This window comes from Thyridium curvatum (genome assembly GCF_004353045.1).
Source record: "Thyridium curvatum strain D216 chromosome Unknown NODE_8_length_716436_cov_74.480370, whole genome shotgun sequence".
Lineage (NCBI taxonomy): Eukaryota > Fungi > Ascomycota > Sordariomycetes > Thyridiales > Thyridiaceae > Thyridium > Thyridium curvatum.
Genome location: NW_022156763.1, coordinates 693298 through 716024, shown reverse-complemented (window position 1 = coordinate 716024; position 22727 = coordinate 693298). Strand labels below are relative to the sequence as shown.

Below are 22727 nucleotides of genomic sequence, written 5' to 3'. Positions count from 1 at the left end.
TCTTGCCAGAAACATGTTTGCCATAGAATGCTATAGTTAATGTTTCATCACCTTTCCGCAAGTCATCCCTTTGCTTTCTTTTTTTTCTTTCTTCCTTCCTTTCCAGTGTTCGGTAAGCAAGTTCTTGTGGTAAAAGTACCTTGCCTCTTAAATGACGCAACTATCCGGGCGAGTTTTCTTTGCCCGCCGTTACCCGCGTCCCCTAAAAGTCCCCCTGAAGCCAAATGATGAGCCCCAGCGATGGTACCTTTCAGGGCTGCCTGTAGCGGGAGCGGAACGAGTTGGCCTAGTTGCCGTCGCCTAGCGGGGGCCCCTCTTTTAGGGGCCTTCTAGCGGGCGACGGATTTCTTCTACAATCCCAGAAAGGCCAGACCTGAAACGGCGCCAAAGGGGTTCAGTCCAGCGTCGTTCTCTGTCCGTCCTCTGTCTACAACAGTCTTGTACGTAGGCGAGTTGGTAGGCGAGATGAGATGGCGCTGGATTTTATCTTATCCTTCCCGGGCCCCGAGTCCGAAGCGGAAGAGGATGAAAGGACCGCAGTTCAGATTGGCGTTCATTTGGGGAATTATCAATCCTGTGCCAGGTACCCAGGTAGGGGTAATGGGTCTTGCGCCTCGGTCGGGCAGGATGGTAATGATCTGTCTAATCGGCGCTTTGACATCTGATAAGAAGAGCTTGATGAGTAGGAAGTGGATGGGAGGAAATACTCGTAGAATCTCGAAGGGTGTTCTACGCTGCACAATCAGACAGAGTGCGCCAATGTATTGACTGATCCCTCTGTGAGTACTTCCAGATGTACAAGCAGCTGCTCCGCATGCACGTGGTTTCACCTTGGACTCGACCGTGCAGAAGGCGTGCGATGCGGCAAGGCAGGCAGGGCAGGGCAGCATGCATTGCGGCTTGTGGTGACCTTTATACACACGCACTCTCTCTCCTGCAGATAGGTACCTCAACCATGCCGCTTTTGTCCCAGCCGAGCCTGTTTCTGATTGCTCAATTGGGCTGCAGGTCCTGCTTCAGCGTTCCCAATCCGGCCACAGGAAATGAAGGCGTCCAACATGGTACCAGCCGGGCGGCTCGAGACAGGAAGACGTTGAGGCACAGCAACTCTGTCCAGCACTCGCCTGGCCTTGCCTCGCAGATGCCATGTCGTGGTGCCTGTCGTGCCTCTGGGAGCATGGGGCACCTCCGAGTCAAAGCTCCTCTCTTATTTTGTGTTCTTCCTACTCTGTAACAGCCAGTCAGTCAGTCAGTCAGTCAGTCGGGATGGATTTGTTTCAAGTGATCGGCACTCACGCACTCTCACCAGATTGGGTCCCGCCAAACCAAATGATTCGACATTGCAGCCCACAGCACTCACTGTGAAGCTCCAGGGCTGTCTTCCCCGCTCTAACCCCCACTAAAAAATTACAAAAATAAGGAGTAAACGCCCACCTCTCCCACTAATCCCCCCCCCCCCTTGCTAACGAGAAAGACGAGAAAGGAGAAAGGGGAAAGGGCCCAGGACCAGCCTTTCCGCATTGGTGCATTGGGCCGAGCCCGCACCAGCGCTTCAACGTGCGACCTCGCATTTCAGACATCTCGAAACACCAGACCTACGCACAAAGAAACAAACCAGAACGGACGGACCCTCCTTTGTTCTGCGACAGACGCACGCACACACGCACGCACAGTGGCACGCCTACCTACTGGACCCGCGAACCCTCGTTACAGGGACTGCCTCGTTTCCCATTCCGTGATACCGACATAGCGGCATCTTGGCTCGCATCTGTACCTACCTTACCTGTCTTTTGTCGCGCATGCACACACTCTCCCTATCTAGACTACCTATTTTACCTACCTAGGTACTCTGTCCACCAGGCCAGCAGCCATCGTAGCATCAGCATCGGCGTCCATCTCACGCCCCCATCAGCGTCAGACAAGACACAGAGACAGCAATAGCAGCACCAAGCATCACCGCGCGCGGTAGAAGCAAGCGTCTGTGCGTACAGTGCCCGATCCCACACCCCCTGCCTCAAACCTGGTCAATCCACCTCCCGTCTCCCGCATCCAGACGAACAGACCTCATCTCTCTCTTCTTGCGAGCCAGCCAGACCGGCGCTCTCTTGTCTTTGTGCTGCTGTCTCGTCTCCTCTTCTCCTCACCCCCCCTCCTTACCTCCTTGCCCTGCCGGCAGACCAGACCAGACCAGCCCAGACTACGGAGCAAGTACTGCGCTTGCTCGCCCACATCGACAACGGCGCCAGGTCCGCACGATCATCCTGACAAGTCCGCTTGCGAAATTAATCGCTGCAACGCTGATTCCACGTTTTGCACCACTTTTTTCTGCTCCGGAGAACTAGGTAGCTTGACACGGCCAGCAAGGCCAGCCACGACACACCAGGTACGTATCTTGGTCTCCAACTGCTGCCCCATCCCAGGGCTTCTTCATCACCTTCTCTGCCTCTTCTACCGTCCATCGTGCCCGTCCCCGTCGTCATCAAGCGAGAGAGCCAGGCAGGGTTTAGGGTAGGAGGACCCGGTTTGACACACCAGCCCACATCGCCATCATCATCGATCTCACCGTCCACTCACCACATGTCCCATGGCCTGATTCCTCCTCCTCCCCTTCTCATCGCGCCTCCTGCCTCCCGGTCTGTGGCTGCTGCATCCCTCTCCCCTTCCCATCCCGTCTGCTTGGTACTTGGTAGTCGGCTCGACAAGCCCTTCTCGGTCTGGTCTACCCTGTCTCCGGACTTGACCGGGTCCCAGCTTGGCCTCGCCTCGCGATCCACGCCGTCTCCTCCACTCCATCACCGCCTCACCGCGACGCGCATCACCCGCCGCTGCTAGCCACGGACAGACCCGTTCACTGCCTCTTCCTCTCCTTCTTCCCTCCCACCAGGCAGCAAGCCCACACTCCGCCGACCCACTCCCCAGTAGCCGCAGTCCGGAGCCTGGACACCCTTCGCCTCGTCCCTTGTCGACATCCGCTCCCCGGCGATCTCAACTTTGCCCGTTGCTACTACCGACAGGGACCTGCAGCCCGCCTGCCGCTAGGAACCTTGACACATGGTGACCTACTTGGCTCTGGCGTCCGCTGCTTCTCTGATGCTTACTGCACATCGTTGACCCCAAAATATCTTCTTTCCACATCCATCTTTACCCGCCTGGCAAACCCTTTTCATACCCTTTCTCCTGCTGCTTGGCGATCAGCTCGATGCATACACCCGCGCCCAGCACGACCTAGACCGCGCATGTGGCTTCCTTTGTCTTTGCCGAGAGAGCACTACCACCTGCATGAGGCGCCACCATGTCGGGCTATGGACTGACCTCAAACCATGCAGGCTCCGAGGGCGGCCGAGACGCCTCCCGATTCTCGGACTCCGAGCCCGACGATCGTCCACCGCCACCGCCACCTCAGCCCTCCAAATCCTCCGACCTCCTCTCCGGTGTCTACCGCGGTATCAAGAAGATAACCCCCGCCCGCGAAGACCTTGCCAGGATCACGCGACAGCCCTCGCAGCTGGCAAGGCAACCCTCCCAGCTCGCCCTCCGAGTCTTCCCCTCCACCGTCGAGAAGGCCGCCAACTCTGCGCCTCTGCCCTCCTCCCGATCCGCGACTCCCCTCGGTAGCCATGCCCGCAGTCTGAGCCTGCAGAACAGTCTCGAGAAACCCTTGCCTGAGCCTCCACCGCCCGGTTCGCCCAACAGTCCTCTCACTCCGGTAGGCAGGCAACCCCAAGCCGTGACAAGCCTGAGTGCCATTGTCGACTCGGAGTCGGAGATGGACAGCCGGTTGGGCACCATGGACTCGAGCTCCTCGATCGACCAGGGCCAAGGGTACGGCGGCTACGGTGCGGGTCTGAGCATGAGCAGCAGCCAGAGCAGCCTGGCGAGCCTGACGCGGCAAGAGACGATAGATGATGGGCGGGACAACCTCACTCCACGGAGCAACGGACCTCTGTCAGCGAGTCCGTCTCCACAAATACCACAGTCTAGGACGCCTGGCCCTGCTGTTGGTACCTCGACGACAACGGGTTCTTCAGCGCACCTCTCGGGGCTGATGTGTAATGTTCACCGGACAACAGGGCGAGAGCCGCATCCGCTCGTTGGAGCTACGACGACGATCTTGGGCGATAAGCTATACGTGTTTGGAGGCAGAATACTATCGAGAAGTAGGCCCGCGTCGCTGACGTCGGACCTGTACGAGCTGGATCTGATACGGAGGCATTGGACCAAGGTGGCTGCGACCGGAGATATCCCGCCGCCACGCTACTTTCACTCTGTCTGCGCCCTCGGCGACACCAAGCTCGTATGCTACGGCGGCATGTCCCCGCTGCCGACGCAGAGCAACAACTCGCCTCAGCAGGAGCCCCAGGGCGAGATTGCCGTCATGTCCGACATCCACATATACGATGCTCCCACGAAACGTTGGACATACATCCCTACCCACGATACTCCCCAGGGCCGCTACGCCCACTGCGCCTGCATCCTGCCGTCCGCGGCCACTTTCTCCTCGCACAAGGCACCTCTTTCAGCACTGCAGAACAACCCGTCGACGGGACTCAACGAAGGCAGGATAGGCGTCAACATTGACGGCACGGGCGGCGCGGAGATGATAGTGGTCGGAGGTCAGGACGGCAACAACCACTACATTGAGCAGATCAGCGTCTTCAACCTGCGCAGCTTGAAATGGACGTCGACACAGCCGCTCGGCAAGAGCTGCGGTGCGTACCGTAGTGTGGTCGCGCCGCTGCCTCCTTCTGTCACGGCTCGCATCGGCAAGTCGGCGCCCAATGCCGGGGCTGCCCAGAGCGGCGGTATCAGCCAGGAGGCTAGGGAGCCCGGCTCGTCCATGCTTATATACTCAAATTACAACTTTTTAGACGTCAAGCTGGAGCTGCAGATCCGCTCCAACGACGGCACGTTATCAGAAAAGCCCATGTCGGGCTCGCACACGCCCCCCGGTCTGCGATTTCCCAACGGCGGCATCATCGACACCTTTTTCGTCGTTAGCGGCACCTACCTCACGTCTTCCAAGCAAGAGTACGCGCTGTGGGCGCTGGACCTGCGCAACCTGTCGTGGTCGCGTATCGACGCAGGTGGGGTGGTGTTCAGCCAGGGCAGTTGGAATAGGGGTGTCTTGTGGAATCGCCGCAATACCTTTGTCGTGCTGGGCAATCGCAAGCGCAGTCTGGTCGACGACTACAATCACCGCCGCATCAACTTTTCCAACGTATGTATGGTCGAGCTCGAGGCGTTTGGTTTCTACGACAACCCGCGAAAGACGAGCCCCATGTCCGGGTTTGTAAGCGCCAGCAGCCCCTACACGAGTCCCGGCCTGAGTCTTGCGAGAAAGGCCGGCAGCACCGCGGGTGGGCGGTACCATTCGCGCGCGTCGGAGGAGCTGGGCGAGAAGGTCATGGGCATGAGGGAGCTGGCGGATATGGACATACTGTGCCTCTATGGCGAGCGCATCCCCATCAACAGCCGTATCGTGGCTCGGAGGTGGGGACCGTACTTTGTGCAGTTGTTGCGCGAGGGGACGGCGACACAGGATGGGTCCGATGCTACAACGCTGCGGTCTGCTCCAGGCGCCAACATGCGCAACTCGATCATCACCATCACGCCGTCGAGCCGCAACACTATGGAGAGTGACCGCTCCATGGGCTCGACTGTGCCCAGCTCCGCCGGTTCGAGCGCTGGTGGCAAGGCACCCAGCACGGCTGGGACGAGTGTGTCTGGCGGCTCCCTCGGCGGAGGCGCCCTCAGTCCACCAGTTGACCCGGCCACCGTCAACACGGCGCCGACACCTCGCACGCTGCCGCCCAATAGCCGGCCGCGCTGCTTGTACTTGCCTCACATGTACATAACCGTACAGGCGCTGCTGCACTACCTGTACACTTCGTCGCTGCCACCACCCACCTCGAATCTTTGCACGCCGCAGGTTCTCTGCAGCCTGCTGCAGATTGCGCGACCTTACCGGATCGACGGGCTTCTCGAGGCGGTGGTGGAGCGCCTGCATACCTTCTTGGACAACCGTAACGCAGCGGCCGTGTTTAACGCCACGGCCATGGCGGCTGGCGGAGGTAGGGGCATCGACGGCTCGCTGAACCCCAACTTTTTCGTCCCCGTCGGTCTGGACGCGCTGAGCCCGTACGACGGCGGCGTCAACGGCGAGGCGGGCGGGCCGAACGGGGCGGCGGCGCGCATGGGCAACCTGCGCATCAACACGGCCGTGCCGGGCCAGCCGGGCGGTCGGCCGCCGAGCGACGAGCTGTCGGCCACGACGAGCGTGAGTGGCAGCGAGTGGAGCTCGAGCGAGGTGACGGACGGGAGCGAGCGGGCGAGCCGCGAGGTCTGGAGCGGGGAGCTCAGCAGCGTCATCGGCCTGCAGAAGAGGGGGCTCCGGGGCCTGATGGAGGGGAGGAGGATGAGGGAGAGGACAGGGACGGGGACCGGCGGCACGGCGACGCCGGGGACGCCTGGTCTTGGGGGCATGGGCATGGGCATGGGAGGGCCGAGTGGTGGTGGTGGCGGGAGTGTGTCGGGGCAGGGAGGGCAAGGACCGGGACAGGGACAGGGACAGAGGGTTGGGTTGGGGATTGCCGGGGGTGCGTAGACTGAGGAGTCTGCCTTTGAGGGGTGGGACAAGTGGGAGAGCCACCGAGGAGTTGGAGGGAGTGTGGGATATGGGGAGACAATGATTTGAAGATGGAGAGTTAGTGGGGAGAAGGAGTGACTGAGTGACTAGAGAGGATGAGAGTGTTGCATGGTGGAGGGAAAGGAAGGAAAGAAAGGAGGGGAAGGAAAAAAGGTTACATGATACATACTACTTTGATATGAAGATACGGCCGAAGGGGGGGGGAATCTGAAGGATCCCTCTCTTTTTTTATTTGCTTATTACAGAACATACTTTTGCATTGCATTACTTTTGTGGTTTTATTTGGTGTGTCATATTTGGTGGTTTGTTTGGCAGATGCGTTGAAGGCTGTTGTGCATGGTTGAGTTTGGTGGTGGAGTTTGAGGAGAGGGTGGAAGGGCAGTAGTGAGTCGTAAGGGAGTGACTGGGAAGGATCACTAGTTTGTGGTACGAAGAGCCTCAAGGACGAGTGGACATGTCTGATAAAACTCTGTGTTGTACGGCCATACCATTGATTGTTTTGTCTACTCAATATGAACCTAGTTGCGAGGTCAGCCTGTCCGGTAATTACAAACCGAGTTCAACACTCTAAATTAGACACAGTAGAACAGATATAACGAACACAATAGCTGCGTTCCAGAGACACTCTTGTAGTTCCTGGCCATGAGGACAGAGCTGTTGTCATGGTAGACCAACCACTTCCCTGGCACAAGGCCTTTCAGACCGAGTACTGTCATGGGAGACACTGCGTAGCCCACAAGGCAGAGAAGTAATGCTTGCGTTGGATAGTTAATCTCTTGGTCAAGTATGGAGGGGGGTAACAAGACTTGATTATACGCGTGATAAGACTTCTCATACGACTCTTCTGTGGTGCTCGACTCAAATTTTACATTCTCTTGGTGGACTGAGTTCTGTGGTCATCAATCTTAGACTCTCGTACGGTACTCATCTGCAAAAGTTTCGATTCGCTTAAATGCCTTTTACTTCGCCCATCTGTGACCAGGATGGCCAGGATCTGCCGAACAGTATGGGGGAAGTTCATAGATGGATCTATTCGATCGAGAGACCTCGTTTGCAGGGTCTTCAACATGCCTTTGTTTACGAAGGATACTCTAGCGATTTGCCTCTTATCATAACACTTATTGAGTGGGTGTTTGCCTGCAGTCTACGTTCCAGATGGACAACATTAGTCAACAGCATGCAGCGAATCTCGACGGTCATTATCAAGGGGGATCTTAAACGAGACACAGAGCCTCAACTTCTTAAAGAGGAATCGGGTGACCCACTGCTCTCACCTTGGAAGGCTGGTATGCGGTTGCGAGGACCGGATTGGCAACATTGAAGCGACAAGCGCAAGCCCGTGCGGGTGATAGGGGCTAACACGGAGTGCCCTTGAAGCATGATTTGATGCCACAGCTTATTCCATTTCTTACTTTGCTGTTATGAGACCCATATTTAAGTCCGAACGGACAAATCCTTCGCTTGTTCTTAGCCCGGCTTGATAATCCAGCGTCTCGTCCAGGAGGATCGTTGATTCCAGCAGAGTCAGCACTAACCTTGTTGTAGGGTATTTCACCTCCTTTTCAAAAGCAAATCCTGCTAGTAGGGCCATGACCAATTTAGCGGCGGCGATTGGCCATGCATTTTGTCTGGCACTGCGTCCATCCGCTAGTATGGCGGGACCATGGCGAGGGTGAGATGCCCAGGAGTGCGACTCGTCATCTCATAACCGACCTGCTGCCCTTTGACGTTGGACATCGCCGTGTTACGCAGTCCATGAAGTGATCGAGCGAAGGCAGGCTAGTTAATGCAGACGCATGCCAGAACCTTGCGAGAATCGAGCTTCTGCTACCCTCCCCAACAACATTACCGGCATCATCGGCACTAGCAGCTTGAGATGACAGGCGTCAAGTCACTGGCGGACGCTGTCCTCCAGTATCCTATCGCAGTGCTGACATGGACAATCGTCGTGGCATTTGTCGCCAGGTTCTTCTGGCGGGGATACCAGCAGCGACGCTTCTATCGTAACCTGGTATGTCACCACGAGCTGCGCGCTCTTACACACGCGATGCCACTACTGTCAAGGTCCTCAACTCGCTTCCGCACACACAGCTAACCTTCCCTCTCACCATCACCATAGCCCGGACCCCCGCACAGCTGGCTCTGGGGCCACCTCAAGATCATGGGCGAGGTGGCGGCCCTGCTGCCGCCCAACATGCACCCGCAGCAGATGTACACCGAGATCGCCAAAAAGCACGGCCTCGAGGGCATGTTCTACATGGACCTATGGCCCTTTGCCGAGGGCAGCCTCGTCCTGCACGACCCGGAGCTCATGGACCAGATCCAGGTCACCAAGCCCCTGCCCCAGCACAGGCTCGCCAACGACCTGCTCAAGCCCATGGTCGGCGACAACGTCATCGCCGCCGCCAACGGCGCCGTCTGGAAGCGCCTGCACAACGCCATGCTGCCTGCCTTCTCCTGGTCGCACATCCGCCACCTGACGGGCATGATGGTCGACGAGTGCATGATCTTCCGCGACATCCTCGACCGCAAGGCCGCCACTGGCGAGGTCTTCTCTTTCGAGGAGACGTCGGCCCGGCTCGTCTTTGACGTCATCTCGAGGATTGTCTTTGCTTTTCCCCTTCACGCGCAGACTGCCTCTGGCCAGGAGCTCTTGGATATTCGGGAGCTCATCAAGCTCGCTGAGGGCCAGCTGGACATCTTTACCAGGCTCAATCCCTTCAACATGGTGCGGGTGTGGTGGCGCAAGAGGGAGGTGGTCGGCCGGCTAGACCCGAAGCTGCTTAGCCATGTCTACGAGCGCTTTAAGTTGCTGATCAACGAGGAGATGGTGCCGTCGAGGAGAAACCCGTACAGTATCCTGGACCTCATGCTGCGCGAGCACGTCGAGCAGAGCCCAGAGAAGGGACGGACGAGGAATGCCAAGATCTCCAAGGCGGACGAGGAGCTATTACTTACGCAGTAAGTGCACTGTGCAAGCACTGGAAACATTTGTTGCGATAACCGCTGACACCAAACAGGATCAAGGGCCTTCTTCTCGGTGGACACGGAACCACGACCGACACGCTAACAGTAAGTCCTCCTGGACTCATGCTCCCGCTTTTGCGTGACTTCTTGCCTTAAAACCCGTCTCCAGTTCCTATATATGCTCCTCTCAAAGCACCCCGAGGTCGTCCAGAAGATCCGCCAAGAGCTCATCGACGTCTTCGGGCCAGACTCCCTCGCCGCCATGGAGCACGTCGTTGAGTACCCGGAGAAGTTGCAGAACCTGCCCTACACCGAAGGCGCGATCAAAGAGACCCTTCGGCTGTTCCCTGCCGGCTTTGGCGTCCGCCAGGCCGAGGCCGGCATGACCATCTCGTACAAGGGTGGCAACTACCCTATCGACAACGGACTTGTTCTCTCGAGCAATGCGCACGGTGTGCAGTGGAACTCCAAGTACTTCCCGGACCCGGAAGAGTTCCGGCCGGAGCGCTGGATCGGCGAGAACGAGGCGCCGCGGGCCTACTTCCGTACCTTCGGCAAGGGCGCGCGGGCGTGCTTGGGCCAGAACCTGGCACTCAATGAGATAAAGATCATCCTCATGGCGACGGTTCGGGATTACGACTTTGAGTGCGCGGGGCTCAAGCCCAACGCGCAGCCTAGGCTGACGCACACGCGCCTGGATATGATCTATGGCGATGTGATTTTCCAGGAGCTGGCTATGGAGCCCAAGCCAAGGGGAGGTGGCATGATGACGGTGAGGAAGATCGCCTGAAAGCGATATCAATACCCCGTGTCTTGCTAGATAGCCTTGCTTGTTTTGATGGCAACCATGTTTGACAAGATTTACCGAGTTGAACCCCGGATTTGGACTTATTACTGGATGGTCGCTCGCTAAGACAGAGCATTAATGTTCGGTATGAATATTATTCGTAGCCGAAAAGTCCATATTAGGTCATGGGAACCCTCGCTTTCATTCGCATCCGTAGATTTGCCCAGTCTCATCGATTTCGTCAGCCACATCGTTTAAGGGCCTCTCAATACTCGTCCGTAGGCAACCGGCCGCTTTGCTCGCCAGGATCTGCAGCTTCTTGTATCCGCTGCCAAAAGAGCTGACAATGCGCACGAGCTCGGCCAAGGAATCCCGCGGCCCGATCTCGAGCGTCGACGGGCCCGCGAAGCCCGGCTCCAGCGACAAGACGTCGGAGAGCGAGCACCCGATGTCGGTGATCTTCTCGAGGATGCCCATGCCGTTGGCCGCGAAGGCCTCTGGGGGCAAGAGGCGCGAGACGAGCACGATGTCGCGGGCGATGGCGACGGGGTACCGGAAGGACATGCTCTCCTCGCTGCTCGAGCTCGAGAGCATGGCCCTGGAGACGCACAGCTGCCACACAATGGTCTTGAGCCACTCGCGCGACACCAAGAGGTCGGCCAGCTGGCCCTTGGTACACCCGGACACGGTCGGCAGCGCGTACGCCAGCCTGTTCTGCAGCTTGACCAGCGGCTTCTCCGAGGGCGAGGTGCCGAATGGCTGGTTCCACAGGTTGACAAACTCGTCGTCAAAGTCGCGGAACAGGGATATGAGGTTGACAAACCCCATGAGGATCAGCGCATCCCTGTCCGACTTGGCCGATGGTAGGTCGATGCTCGCTTGTAGCGTGAGTACCCTGTTTCGCTGGAGGGCGTATGCCCTCTCCGTGACGAACAGGACCCAGAAAGTGCGGCGAGCGTAGGTGGCTGTCAGAGGATTGGTGGCATAAAGTACAGCGTAGGTGCTTTCTTCGTGAAACCGCAAGAGTTGAAGCAACGTGATGGCTTCTCGGAGGTAGAACCACGCCGAATTGTCCTCGCCCAGGCAGAAATAGGCGGAGAATAGAAAGAAGGATGTCTGCACGCTGTTTAACGATGGCTTCTCAATATATCCGGAGAAAGACCGAGCGCGGATGACCTCTGAGATGAGGAGACGTGGTGGAGGCATTGCTACAGGGCTGTTGCTGGCTCCTGTTGGTGATAATATAGGTGATGGCAAGGGCGTAGACAAAGTATGAAATGGCTGAGACAAATGCGGTGACGTTTGCCCAAGTAGCCCGGGCGACAAGACCATGACGGAGCAACACGCTGCGAGCAGGCTGTACAGCTCGGGTGTTGTTGTGTAGGACAGAAGGGCATCCTTCATTTGCTTCTGATCCAGTATGGGTGTAATCGGAGATTTATGCTCGAAGAAGGCATCCAAACATAGCGATACCACTTCAGTAGTCAGTGCCGGAGACGGCTGGAAGCCACACTCGCCCTTAGCAAAGACATCGTCGAGGACAGGATCGAGGGAAAAGGTACCGACGGGGGCTGGCGTTTCGATACCGTTGTGCACAGAAACGCTTGCAAGGATCGACGAGAAACCTGGCAAAGAGCTGCCTATGTGATGGAGATTCGACGGTCCAGCTCGCACGGAATCTGACACAGGCGATGCAAACGAGCGTGGCCGCCGACGGCCACCCTTGGGGCCTGTTTTCTTGTGTACAGCGAGAAAGGTGCATGACAGGGCCGCGGCTGCGCAGTTGGCGCAGGGCCAGGCGCCATCACAACGGATCTTACGCAGACGACAGCTATCGCAGGCTTGCTTCACTTTAACGGTTTTGGCCCTGCATCTAGAGGTCATACTCTTGGTGTGGCGGTTATCCCTGTCGTCCCAATGTCGTGCCAATATCCAGCGATCGAGAGAAGGTTGTTGTTGTGGGGGACGCACCTCGTAACAACCATAGCCATTGATGGATCTTCCAACTCCGACTCCGACTGATGGAGGGGATGTATGGGGGGACACTAGCACACACCCTGATGCACACATGCATCCCCCACACCACACTGCGGCCCTCGACACGCGTTCGAACTACTAAGCCCTGTCAACAACATATTTGCCATGACCTCTCGCATCTACCCCTCCACCGACGTCTCCGTTGATGCATTCTACGACCTAGGAGTGTTCGATGAAAACCATGTAGAATTTCGTTACTAGGGATAGTTTAAAAAGGCGTGGCCCAAGAGAAAACGTTTGATGGCGGATATGAGCATTGGCACAGTAGTGCATGAACTTCTTGAATCAAGTGGATAATGTAGTGCCAATACCAAGTCCATTTTATCAACGCCAATTGCAGAGGACCATGCCCTCATAAGGGGTCAGATAGATGCCAGTACTGTCTGCCTCACCTTCTGTCTTCCTTCCAAGCAATGTGCTCCATCCCTCAAATCCACATGTATCGAACCTTTGGTCCATATCGGAGAAGTTCAGCAAGACTAGAGCCTTCTTCTGCTCATCGAAGCTCGTCATTGTGTAGGCAAAGACATTCTCCCCGGTCCTCGCCACATCCAACTCCTCGTAGTGACCGTATGTGAACACCTCACTCTCGCTCTTTCGCAAGGCCAGAACCTCTCTCCAGTATTCCAAAACGCTGTTTTTGTCTCCTACCTGTTTTTCCACATTCCACTCCTTGTAGTCATCATTGACCCTCATCCAGGGCTTGCCTCCCTCTGTGAAACCTGCATTCTTGTTGCTGTTCCACTGCATTGGGAGGCGGCCGTTGTCTCGAGCCTTCAGTCTCATCTCCCTCAACAAATCGGTCATGTCCGCACCTTCCCCTCGTCTTTCAAGGACGCTGTTGTAGTAGTTGCTTCCCTCGACGTCAATGTAGTCCTCAACTCCCCACGTGTCCGGGATGTTGGTCATGCCTATTTCCTGTCCCTGGAGCAGAAACAGGGTACCACTCAATGTTCCCATGTACGTCGCCAGCATCTTGGCAGCGTTGACACGATGCTGCGGCAGGTCCGAGGCATACCGCGACAGCGAGCGGCCCGAGTCGTGGTTGTCGAGATAGACGGCATTCCAGCCCCCAAATTTGGGCATGGCGTTCTGCCACTTGCTGGTGATGGCGCGGAGTCGAGACACCTGGAAGTCATTGCGCTCGTACTTGCCGCCGGGTCCGAAATCCATGTCGACAATGTCGCCCGTAAAGACCATGTTGAGCTCTTTTCGGTCGTGGGCGACGTATTCCGCGACGCTCTGCTCGTCCTTTGTGAAGCCGAGCTCGCCGACAGTCATGCAGTCGTGCGCGCATCTCTCTGATGTACTCGTGCATACGGGGTCCGCTCGCGAAGTACTTATCGCCAGGCTGGAAGTCCGAGTTGGGATTGACAATCGGCGCGTCCGGGAGGTCCGAGTGCTTGGACATGAGATTCATAGAATCAATCCTGAAACCGTCGACACCCTTGTCGAGCCAGAAGATCATGTCGGCATGTGTCGCCTGTCGCATGCTTTCATTCTCCCAGTTCAGGTGGGGCTGGGAAGGCAAGAAAAGCGAGAGATAGTACTGGCCCGTCATCTCGTCCCAGGTCCAAGCACTGCCACCGAAGATGGACGCCCAATTGTTTGGCGGCTTACGAGACCCGTCGAGTCCATACTTGGGGTCGCGCCAAATGTACCAGTCGCGCTTGGTAGCCGTTCGGCTGCTCCGAGACTCAAGAAACCAAGGATGCTCGTTGCTGGTGTGGTTAACAACGAGGTCCAAAAGCACCTTGATTTGCCTTTCGTGGCATTGGTGAATGAGCAGATCCATGTCCTCCATGGAGCCGTAGGGCTGATGAATATTCCGGTAGTCTGCCACGTCGTAGCCCATATCATTCTGCGGGCTTTTGTAGATAGGAGACAGCCATATAGCACTGACGCCGAGTGATTGTATGTAGTCCAACTTGGATATGATTCCCTGGAGGTCACCCAAGCCATCTCCATCGGAGTCCAGAAAGCTCGCAGGGTAGATCTGGTAAACCACGGCATCCTTCCACCACTTCTTTGAAGGGGCAACGGAGAGAGTCATTTTTTCTGCCGAAGTCGTTCAAGGTATCAGTATATGGTCTGTTGGCAAAGCTGGATGATATCTGCCACCGTTGGAGAATGCGACTAGCGGTCAGTGTCAACGGTGGTCAAGTATGTGTCTGCACCGGTTCTCTTAAAGTTATCGTTCTTTCGAGGTCTTCCCTTTCCCCTCTTTCTCCCTGGCGGCGTTTCACCACTTACTGAGGTTCTGGCTTACCATTCTCGGGTGAACCGCATCAAAGGGTTCTCAACTCTCCGCCTCCACACTAAGTAGGGTTGGAAGCATGTATGAACTCTGCATCTCTTCATCGCTATTGGCGCTAGAGGTGGGTTCGGCCCTCCATTTCGGGTGAACTTTTTGATGGCTGAATTATGATTCGTCAACTGCGCAATTGACCCATTGACTGCAAAGAGTCGCTCCGACAACTTTTGACGAATGGACACAGGACGCTTGGCCGATTGACTCTTAGATTGCCTTTGATTGACTGACTTGGTTCTAGTTCGAGCTTAAGGCCTGGTAATCCAGGCGTCTTGTCACAAAGCAAATGCACTCAGGTGCATACGATTGCCCTTCTCCAAAGAATGCCCTGATAAAACTACGGTGAAGTTGGTACCTCTATCCGCGAGGCCGACGAAGGCAGTCTTGGTACATTGATGGAGCGTTGTCTACGCCTGCTGCTCTTTCGCCGTAAATTCTTCTAGTTGACTGAGTTGTGTTACCCAGCATGGTGATGTAGTTACTGCCAACTTCGATCTTTACTACTTGACCCTATTTTTGGAATGCACAAGTAATATAGGAGTTGCTGCTGATCTGGTTCCTGTTTCTCCCTGAGTATGCCCCTCTCCTGCTACCATTAAACGCCGTTTGTATAAACACCAGGAAACGTTACACCGCAAGATCACACATCACTCGACCCCTGCCATGGGATGTACTCCCCCCTCTGGTAGTTCCAGTCGGTGCTGTTGCTGTACTCCCAAAAGAACTTGAGGTACTGCGGCTGGCTCGCGGGGACGTTGCAGGTGCTGACGTAGTCCAGAAGCATGGCCTGCACGAGCCTGGTGTAGTTGCCCAGCGAGCAGCTGTAACCTGGCCCGTCCTGGCAGGCGCCGAAGGGCACGACGGCCTCGTTGAGCACGAGGCGCACGTAGGTGTCTTTGGGGGCGGCGGCGGTGGCGTTGCAGGCCAGGCGCTCGATGGTGAGGTGGCCGCCCATGGGCATTATGTCGCTGATGGTGTAGGGGTTGGGGAAGGCGATGCGGTCCGTTGGCAGGTCTTTTTCCACGTAGGGGATGCCGAGGGCGGCGAGCACAGGAGTGATATTTGTGTCATGGGAGCTTTTGTGGCTGTTTGTTAGTATGGAGCATATAATAGAGTGCGAGGAAGTGAACCGTGTTCTGAACATACAAGCTGAAGAAGAGGGTGCCTGCTTTTTCGGGGCCTTGGTTCATGAGCGTCAGGGTCGCATTGATGTACACACCACCGACGGCCTTGTTATCCGCGTTGCCAGGACTGCAGAGGAGGTCAGTAGATGATTGACTTTGTAGATAGGGTAGGGAGAAAACTGACCCATTGCAGTAGTAGAAGTCCAAGTCATTTTGATAGCCAAAGGCCACCCACTCATCGAGAGTGAACACATTGGCCCAGTCCGAGTAACCGCGCACGTTGAGCTCAAAGGCAGACATTTCTAGTTCAAGCGGTCCATGTTTAGCCAAGACTCCTCGGTTCACACACACACGCACTGAGGTAGGATGGCTTACCCATCAGAGCGAAAATGTCGATCCAGCTCAGCTTGAGACCTGGGCTCATGCCATTCAGCCTCGCGGCCGCGATATCGAACTGGGGGTGGTAGTTGGTCAAGTTTGCACAAACGCTGTTCCCCGTGGAGTTGCTCTGGCAGCGCGGCGTGAGGCTGTTGGCGCCCATCTTGCCGCTCTCCGAGATGATGTTGATGGCGGCCGAGGTGGTGTAGTTCCATGCAAAGAAGCCCTCCCCTGAAGGCACTGTCTATCAGCACCTCGTCACTATCCAGACATGCACAAGTAAGATTGAAAAAGGAACTCACCAAACTTCCTCGCCGTCTGCGTTACCCTCTCCATGTCGGCCACGAAGATCGGCACCCTCTTCCCCGGCGACTGATCCCATAGATGCCCGTACCGCGTGCGGTACTCGGCGCCGTGGCGGTACGACTCGAGCAAGCCGGCGTAAGGGCCCATAAACGACTCTAGCTCAAAGTAGCCCTGCTCCGGCACGAAGAACTGCCAGCGGTTCAGGAATTCGAGGTCGTCGGTCCACGCGCCGCCGCCCGTCTTGTTCTTGTACATCTGCTGCACCACGTCCATCATAGCCTTGCCAGCCGAGGCCTGCGGGAAGCGCTCGCCGTGGCGCCGGAGCATCATGACCTGGTCGACCGCGCAGCCGGCGGGCGGGTCACGCCCGATGCCGTAGGATGCGCGGTTCGAGTAAGGGCCGTAGCTGCCGGTGTGCTTGAGGAGCGAGTAGCCCTCCTGGAAGGACTGGTCGTAGGGGACGTTGTAGGGGTAGCGGTTGGTGCTCCAGAGGCGGTTCGGGCTGTAGCCGGCCACGACGCCGATCATGACGGCGAGCACGGAGACGGAGAGGATCATGGTGCCGACGGTGCAGTAGCGAGAGTGGATGAAGGCGGGGAGTGAGACCATCCAGGCTGTGCTTGGCTAGTATGTATTTAAATACTACCGCCTTTTCCCTTCCCCTATATCTTCTTCGAGCGACCTGACTCGATTGTTTTGGACTAGGTATAATCTTGACAGCCACTTATTCCTCCCGCACTGCGAGGACTGGAATGCGGCATGCGGTACTTCATATTGCGGCTGCACTTCGATTCATTTAGGGCAAAATGCGACTGGTCTGGAGCACAGAGCACGAGTCGCCGGAAAGCATAACGCGGCCTGCAGATCCGGGGTCGGGAAGCTTAATGTTGTGTTGGGCTGAGCTAGCAAGATTAGCTGCATGCTTGATTTAGCACGGCATTCCTTCGTAACTCTTCCTAGAGCTAGCGTCTCGTGCCTGCCAGGTGTTGTGTCTGGATTGAGCACGATTTGTGAGCGGTGCTGGGCGTGCTCGAGGCAAGAGGATTGGCGACAAGGCCTTGCGCATTGAGTCTCCGGCAGCGATGTTAGCCCATGAGGAAGAAAGAACAACCTTCAAGTCGGGTTGAGAAAGTCGGGTATCAAGGTTGGAGGTACAGCCATGAGCAAATTTCTCGACTTTGCTGCAGCTCCTACCTAGTTTTATCTAGACGTTGGGATTGGTGCCCAGCCGGATACGGGGAGTGGCCGCATGCACAAGCGCCGCGGAACCATCGTACCTGAGAGCCGCTGATCTGATTTCTATCCGGCCTGTCAGAGGTGGAGAGTGCAGTACTAATTGAGGAATGCAGGCTATTGACAACTATCCGGACTGTCTGATCCGGGATGTTGGGGCCGGATGCTTCATGGGGAGATAATTTGACGGCATGGATTAGGGACTCACCTCGGACTGGCAGAGATGATACATGGCCAATCTTGCCATACTCACAATTACCAAACTCCTCGCTTATCGCTTGGAGTTGGATGCCGCTTCTCGAAAGATGTCGTCAGATCAGGGGCAGATCATCAATGATGGATGTTGCCGAACGGGATCCGGGCTGTGGGGTCTGTGTCTTCCGTGATGTCACCCCTCACTAAATAAAAGCACACCACTACAAGTACATGTACTGCTTCCTCTTGTCTACGGTTTTGATGATCAGTCCGAACCGAGCCTTACATTGGAGTAGATCCGATATTAACAGCGCCTACAATAACCACATCTCAAGACACCAGACACACATCACACCACACAATGAAGACCGCGCTGCTGGTAGTAGACATGCAAAACTTCTTCGGCCCCATGGTCGTCGATTCGCTCCCCAACGTCGTCACACTCATCAAGCACTTCCGCTCCCTCGACCTCCCCGTCATCTTCACCCAGCACGGCCACAAGAAGGAGGAGCTGGTCGCCGACTCCAAGAGCCAGCTCGTCCGCAAGTGGGGCATCGACAACTCGGTCCACTACGGCAGCAAGGCCTGGGAGCTGCTGCCCGAGATCGACGCCCTCTTCAAGCAGGGCCGCTTCCCCGTCATCCCCAAGAACACGTACGATGCCTTCCTGGGCACCGACCTCGAGAAGATCCTGAAGGAGGAAGGCGTGGAGCGTGTGGTCGTGTGCGGCGTCATGACCGACTGCTGCTGCGACACGACGGGCAGGGGTAGCTTCAACCGGGGCTGGGAGACGTGGATGGTCGCCGACGCGTGCGGCACCGCCAACGAGACGCAGCACAAGCGGGGGCTGGCCGTCTTTGAGTATGCGTACGGCGAGGTCATCTCGACCGAGGAGACGATGGCGAGGGTCAAGGCGGCAGAGTGCAGGCTGTGAAAGGAGAATGGGAGACAAAGACCGCATGATCGTGATGGCATTCAATCCCGGGTTTGCATGATTAAGAGTGACTGATCTTAATTTCCCCCAAAACATCATGTAGCACCCTTATTTCCAAATAGATCAAAAGGTTAACTGCTGGGGGGGGAGGGGGGGTGTCCATGCTAGGCATCGGATCAAAGAAATGGCCATCTCATCTGCTTCATGAAACAATCAAACACTCTGGGCTCATTTTGTTGCTCTCTGCTACATTCTGCTTATTTACCACATGAAACTGTGAACGACCAGCCTCGTCACCGGACCGTGCCGAGAAACTGCAGACACAATGCAGCGAACTTCATCCGCCATGCCCGCGGGCCCACAGACCACGACCGTTGTGCCGCCAGTGTTGGACGCCACCTCCGACTCGATAACGGCCTTCAAATCCAGTCTCTCTCCTACCGACAGCTTCACGGGCACGGCACCCCAGCATCGGTCCGTCACGCCCTGGTCGCCTAGATCCCCAAGGCGGAGCATGTCTTCGACAGCATGCACGAGAGGCATCGTCCGTACTCCCCAGTAGAGCTTGATGCTTCCGCTACCGCGACCCAGTCCAGTCGTCGCCGTGTCAAGGATCGGCAGGATGGCGGCTATGCCCACGCCTCCGGCGATACACAATACATTGGGGAACTCGGGTGTCGGCATCACGGGGTCCTCCTGCAAGACCGTCGCCCCAGGTCCGTAGGACGACTCGACCAGCACGGAAACGCCCTTTGAACCCGATGCAGATCGGCTTAGTAGATCCGTGATTCCCTCGCTCTTGCGGATGAAAAAGGTCGACCCAATTGGACGTAGCCTAGCCGAAGAGGCCGGAGGGGCCACGGAGCTCGACGACCCGCGGGAGCTCTGTGGAGCTGGAGCTTCGGCAACTTGGTGCGTCTTCTTCTCCTCGTCAGCCGCGTCGTCGGACATTGTCTTGGGCGCGGTGGACCCGGACTCCACGTCCATGCCCAGCGACACCCCAGCCACGGAGAAGGGGTGGTTCTCCCAGAACTTCCAGCGGCTGACGCCGGGGAAGTGCAGGTACGCATGGCCCGTCGCCACGACGCCGGGGATGTCGACGCGCAGGTACTCGTTGTCGATGGGCGTGACGAAGGCCCGCCTGGCGCCGTTGCGCGCGGTCCTCGCGAGCCGGACGAGGCGGTCGAAGATCCAGACGCCCGCCGCCGTGTACACCCAGTTCTCGTACCCCCACTGCCACTCGTACCGGTAGAAGATGTGCAGGAAGCAGCCTATGAGGGCCAGGATCGCCAGCACGATGTGGCTCGCGAGGAAGGCCTCGTACATCCTCGCCCGGATCGGCTGCAGCGACAAGGGGACCATGAGCGACAGGCCGAGGGTGCCGATGATGCCCCAGTACCAGTACGGCTTCTGGCTCTCGGCGGTGTGGTCGCGGTCGGGCTCGAGGTAGAGGTAGAGGTACGCGATGCTGTGGATGACGGCCTGCGCCATGCAGATGAAGGCGACCCAGCGGTGCACGAGCAGGAAGGTCGAGTGCGACCAGTCGGTGACCCACAGCAGCGGGTTGTTGCGGCCCGAGAAGAGGATAGTGACGGGCAGGTTGGCGAAGCTCAGGATGCCGACGCGGTTGCTGACGTAGGTCGTCACCTCGACGTAGGTGCTCGCGTACCAGCTGTGCGGCCAGATGGGGTGGTACCCGGCGGCGGAGCAGGCTATGTTGACGGCCCAGATGTAGACTATGAAGAGCGCCTGGCCGCGTGTGGGCATGATGCCCAGGCCGAAGAAGACGGGTGTCGAGTGGTGGGGCCCGAAGAGCGGAGGGTCGATCAAGTAGGCGTGGAAACGGGAGACCAGCGCCGTCGGCCAGGGGAGGAATCGCAGGAGGGACATGGCGATTGGGAGCACGGCGGTCGCGAGCAGGACGATGAGCCCGAACATTGAGTGTCCTGCCTCGTGCTCCTCGAAGTTGACGTCGGCGTTGTAGATGGGCGTCCAGTCCTTGTCGGAGACGGCGCCGACGTAGTCGAGAAGAACGCTCTTGTTCATCGCTCGGGAAGGCTCAACGGCGATGGAGGCTAGAGCTTGCGAGTACGACATCTTGGGCACTGGTTGCTCGACAAGATGTCCTAGTGCTTCGGTTTCCCAGAACTTCTCCAGCTGGCTGATCGAGCTGTCGGGGCATCGAGTGCGGACACAGTGTGCCACGGTCTGGAGCCAGAAGTCGTTGATCGCCTTGCAGGCGGCAGGTGCTGTTTTGACAACTTTCCAGCCATCTCCAGAGGGAAACTCAAGCTCATCATGTTCACCGTGGTGTCTGCTTTTAAGCTTCATGGACATGCCGCCGTGGCCGCTCATGTCCATAGCCGTGTCGGCGGTGCAGTTCAGCGGCGCACTCACGGCATCCTTGCACGCGAAGGCGCAGGGCGGAGGGTACATGGAGATGCCATAGCCGATCAAGCCGTGCCCAGAACGACTTTTAGTCTCTGTGGCCTCTGTCGTCTGCAGGAATAGGCCCGATACCTGGAGGGCAACAGACAAAGCTTGCCTTCTCATGTTGACGGCGAGGGTACTGATCTGTCAGCACTCAATGGTGAGACCGGATTTGCAGACCGTCGAGACGCACGCGGATAGGCACTGGTCTTATAGGCCCCAGACAGAATTGAAAGGCCATGGCAAGGATCCAGGGTCACCAATCTTGCTCTGTGGGCTGCGCTTTTGGAAGCAGACTTGCATCTACATCCCTTCCGATTGGCTTTCGGTTGAGCTGATTACCATTAGGGATATCATTTGTCTTGTATTGGCACGGTCCGATCCACCCCTCTGAGAAACGAAGTGTCAGAAGCAAGCAGTGGCGCCTTGGTCGGCGTTGCGACCCAGTCACAAGCGAGTCCTGGTCAGTCGTTGTGCCCTCCACAACTGTTTTCCCCGTTTCTTATGCTATGATGGGATGTTGGCGAGAGTGGATTTGAGCAAGTTTAAGCAATTACCCAGCTTGGCATTGGCCCTACCCCTGCAAGCCACGCTCAGCACACCGCACCATCGGGATGTGTCTCTGCTCCAGCATTCAAATAATAATGTTCTTTTCCAGGATGTGTCATTGGCAAGTTTGGGCCGACCGAGATGGGACTAAGAGGAAAACAGGCCCACGCTTAAAAGAATGGGAGGCGCGGAAAGAAACACATCCCTGACTTTGAACTTGCACTCAGATTTGAGTAGTCGGAATAGCAAAAACAGGTTCCAACAAAAATAATGATGGGGAAATCTGCTGCTTGAATGTAGCTAGTAGCATGATTTTATTGTCCCATGGAAATGATATCGGCCTAGGAGCCCGTCAAAACCGGAGCCCAACGTTTTCAAGATCATTGTTTCAGCCGGACCACTAGGTGCAGCATTTCAACGTTAGTTTTTCTCAATCCTTCCGCTCGAGTCGAGATGTTTTGCTTCTTTTGAATCTGAGGACTAACTGACAGCTTCATAAAGCCTCAACATGGTTTCTTCCTGCAGACGATATGGGTAAGTCGATCCAACCAGAACGGGCAATCAGTCGCTCTCATATGCACGCTCGAAGGTAATCTGATCCAGAATTCCAAATTCGATTCAAATCATCAACACAAGTCCAAGTCTGTTAACGTGCCGTAATATCATCCCTGGACTTCTGGATCTCGAGATCTCGCATGGGCCTCAAAGGCCAAGACCCGTCACGTGACAGGCACGTTCCTTTGCCGCCCAAAGATGTTGCTGCCCATCCGAGGACTTGTCGCCTGAAGGACAGATGCCTCAACTTGTCACGACGTGCAATTCGCAGTACG

The 22727-nt window shown here is 56.8% G+C and overlaps 6 protein-coding genes across 6 annotated transcripts; 3 read left to right on the top strand and 3 right to left on the bottom strand.

Annotated features, from left to right (window-relative positions):
- Positions 1-3292: 3292 nt before the first annotated feature.
- Positions 3293-6604, top strand: E0L32_002183 (uncharacterized protein; the record flags this gene model as incomplete). Its single annotated transcript, XM_031136345.1, has 1 exon — positions 3293-6604. The coding sequence occupies one exon, from the start codon at positions 3293-3295 to the stop codon at positions 6602-6604; it is 3312 nt and encodes a 1103-aa protein (XP_030989291.1).
- Positions 6605-8522: 1918 nt separating this feature from the next.
- E0L32_002182 (uncharacterized protein) lies at positions 8523-10403 on the top strand (the record flags this gene model as incomplete). Its single annotated transcript, XM_031136344.1, has 4 exons — positions 8523-8657; positions 8766-9607; positions 9667-9718; positions 9783-10403. 4 exons carry the CDS (start codon positions 8523-8525, stop codon positions 10401-10403), a joined length of 1650 nt encoding a protein of 549 aa, XP_030989290.1.
- Positions 10404-10601: 198 nt separating this feature from the next.
- Positions 10602-14490, bottom strand: E0L32_002181 (uncharacterized protein; the record flags this gene model as incomplete). The annotated part of the gene is made up of 3 exons (XM_031136343.1): positions 10602-12418; positions 12830-13645; positions 13758-14490. The coding sequence occupies 3 exons, from the start codon at positions 14488-14490 to the stop codon at positions 10602-10604; spliced, it is 3366 nt and encodes a 1121-aa protein (XP_030989289.1).
- An 898-nt stretch (positions 14491-15388) lies between these two features.
- On the bottom strand, positions 15389-17114 carry E0L32_002180 (uncharacterized protein; the record flags this gene model as incomplete). The annotated part of the gene is made up of 5 exons (XM_031136341.1): positions 15389-15833; positions 15895-15999; positions 16057-16174; positions 16230-16481; positions 16553-17114. The coding sequence occupies 5 exons, from the start codon at positions 17112-17114 to the stop codon at positions 15389-15391; spliced, it is 1482 nt and encodes a 493-aa protein (XP_030989288.1).
- Positions 17115-18345: 1231 nt separating this feature from the next.
- E0L32_002179 (uncharacterized protein) lies at positions 18346-18918 on the top strand (the record flags this gene model as incomplete). The annotated part of the gene is made up of 1 exon (XM_031136340.1): positions 18346-18918. One exon carries the CDS (start codon positions 18346-18348, stop codon positions 18916-18918), a length of 573 nt encoding a protein of 190 aa, XP_030989287.1.
- Positions 18919-19179: 261 nt separating this feature from the next.
- Positions 19180-21471, bottom strand: E0L32_002178 (uncharacterized protein; the record flags this gene model as incomplete). The annotated part of the gene is made up of 1 exon (XM_031136339.1): positions 19180-21471. The coding sequence occupies one exon, from the start codon at positions 21469-21471 to the stop codon at positions 19180-19182; it is 2292 nt and encodes a 763-aa protein (XP_030989286.1).
- Positions 21472-22727: the final 1256 nt, after the last annotated feature.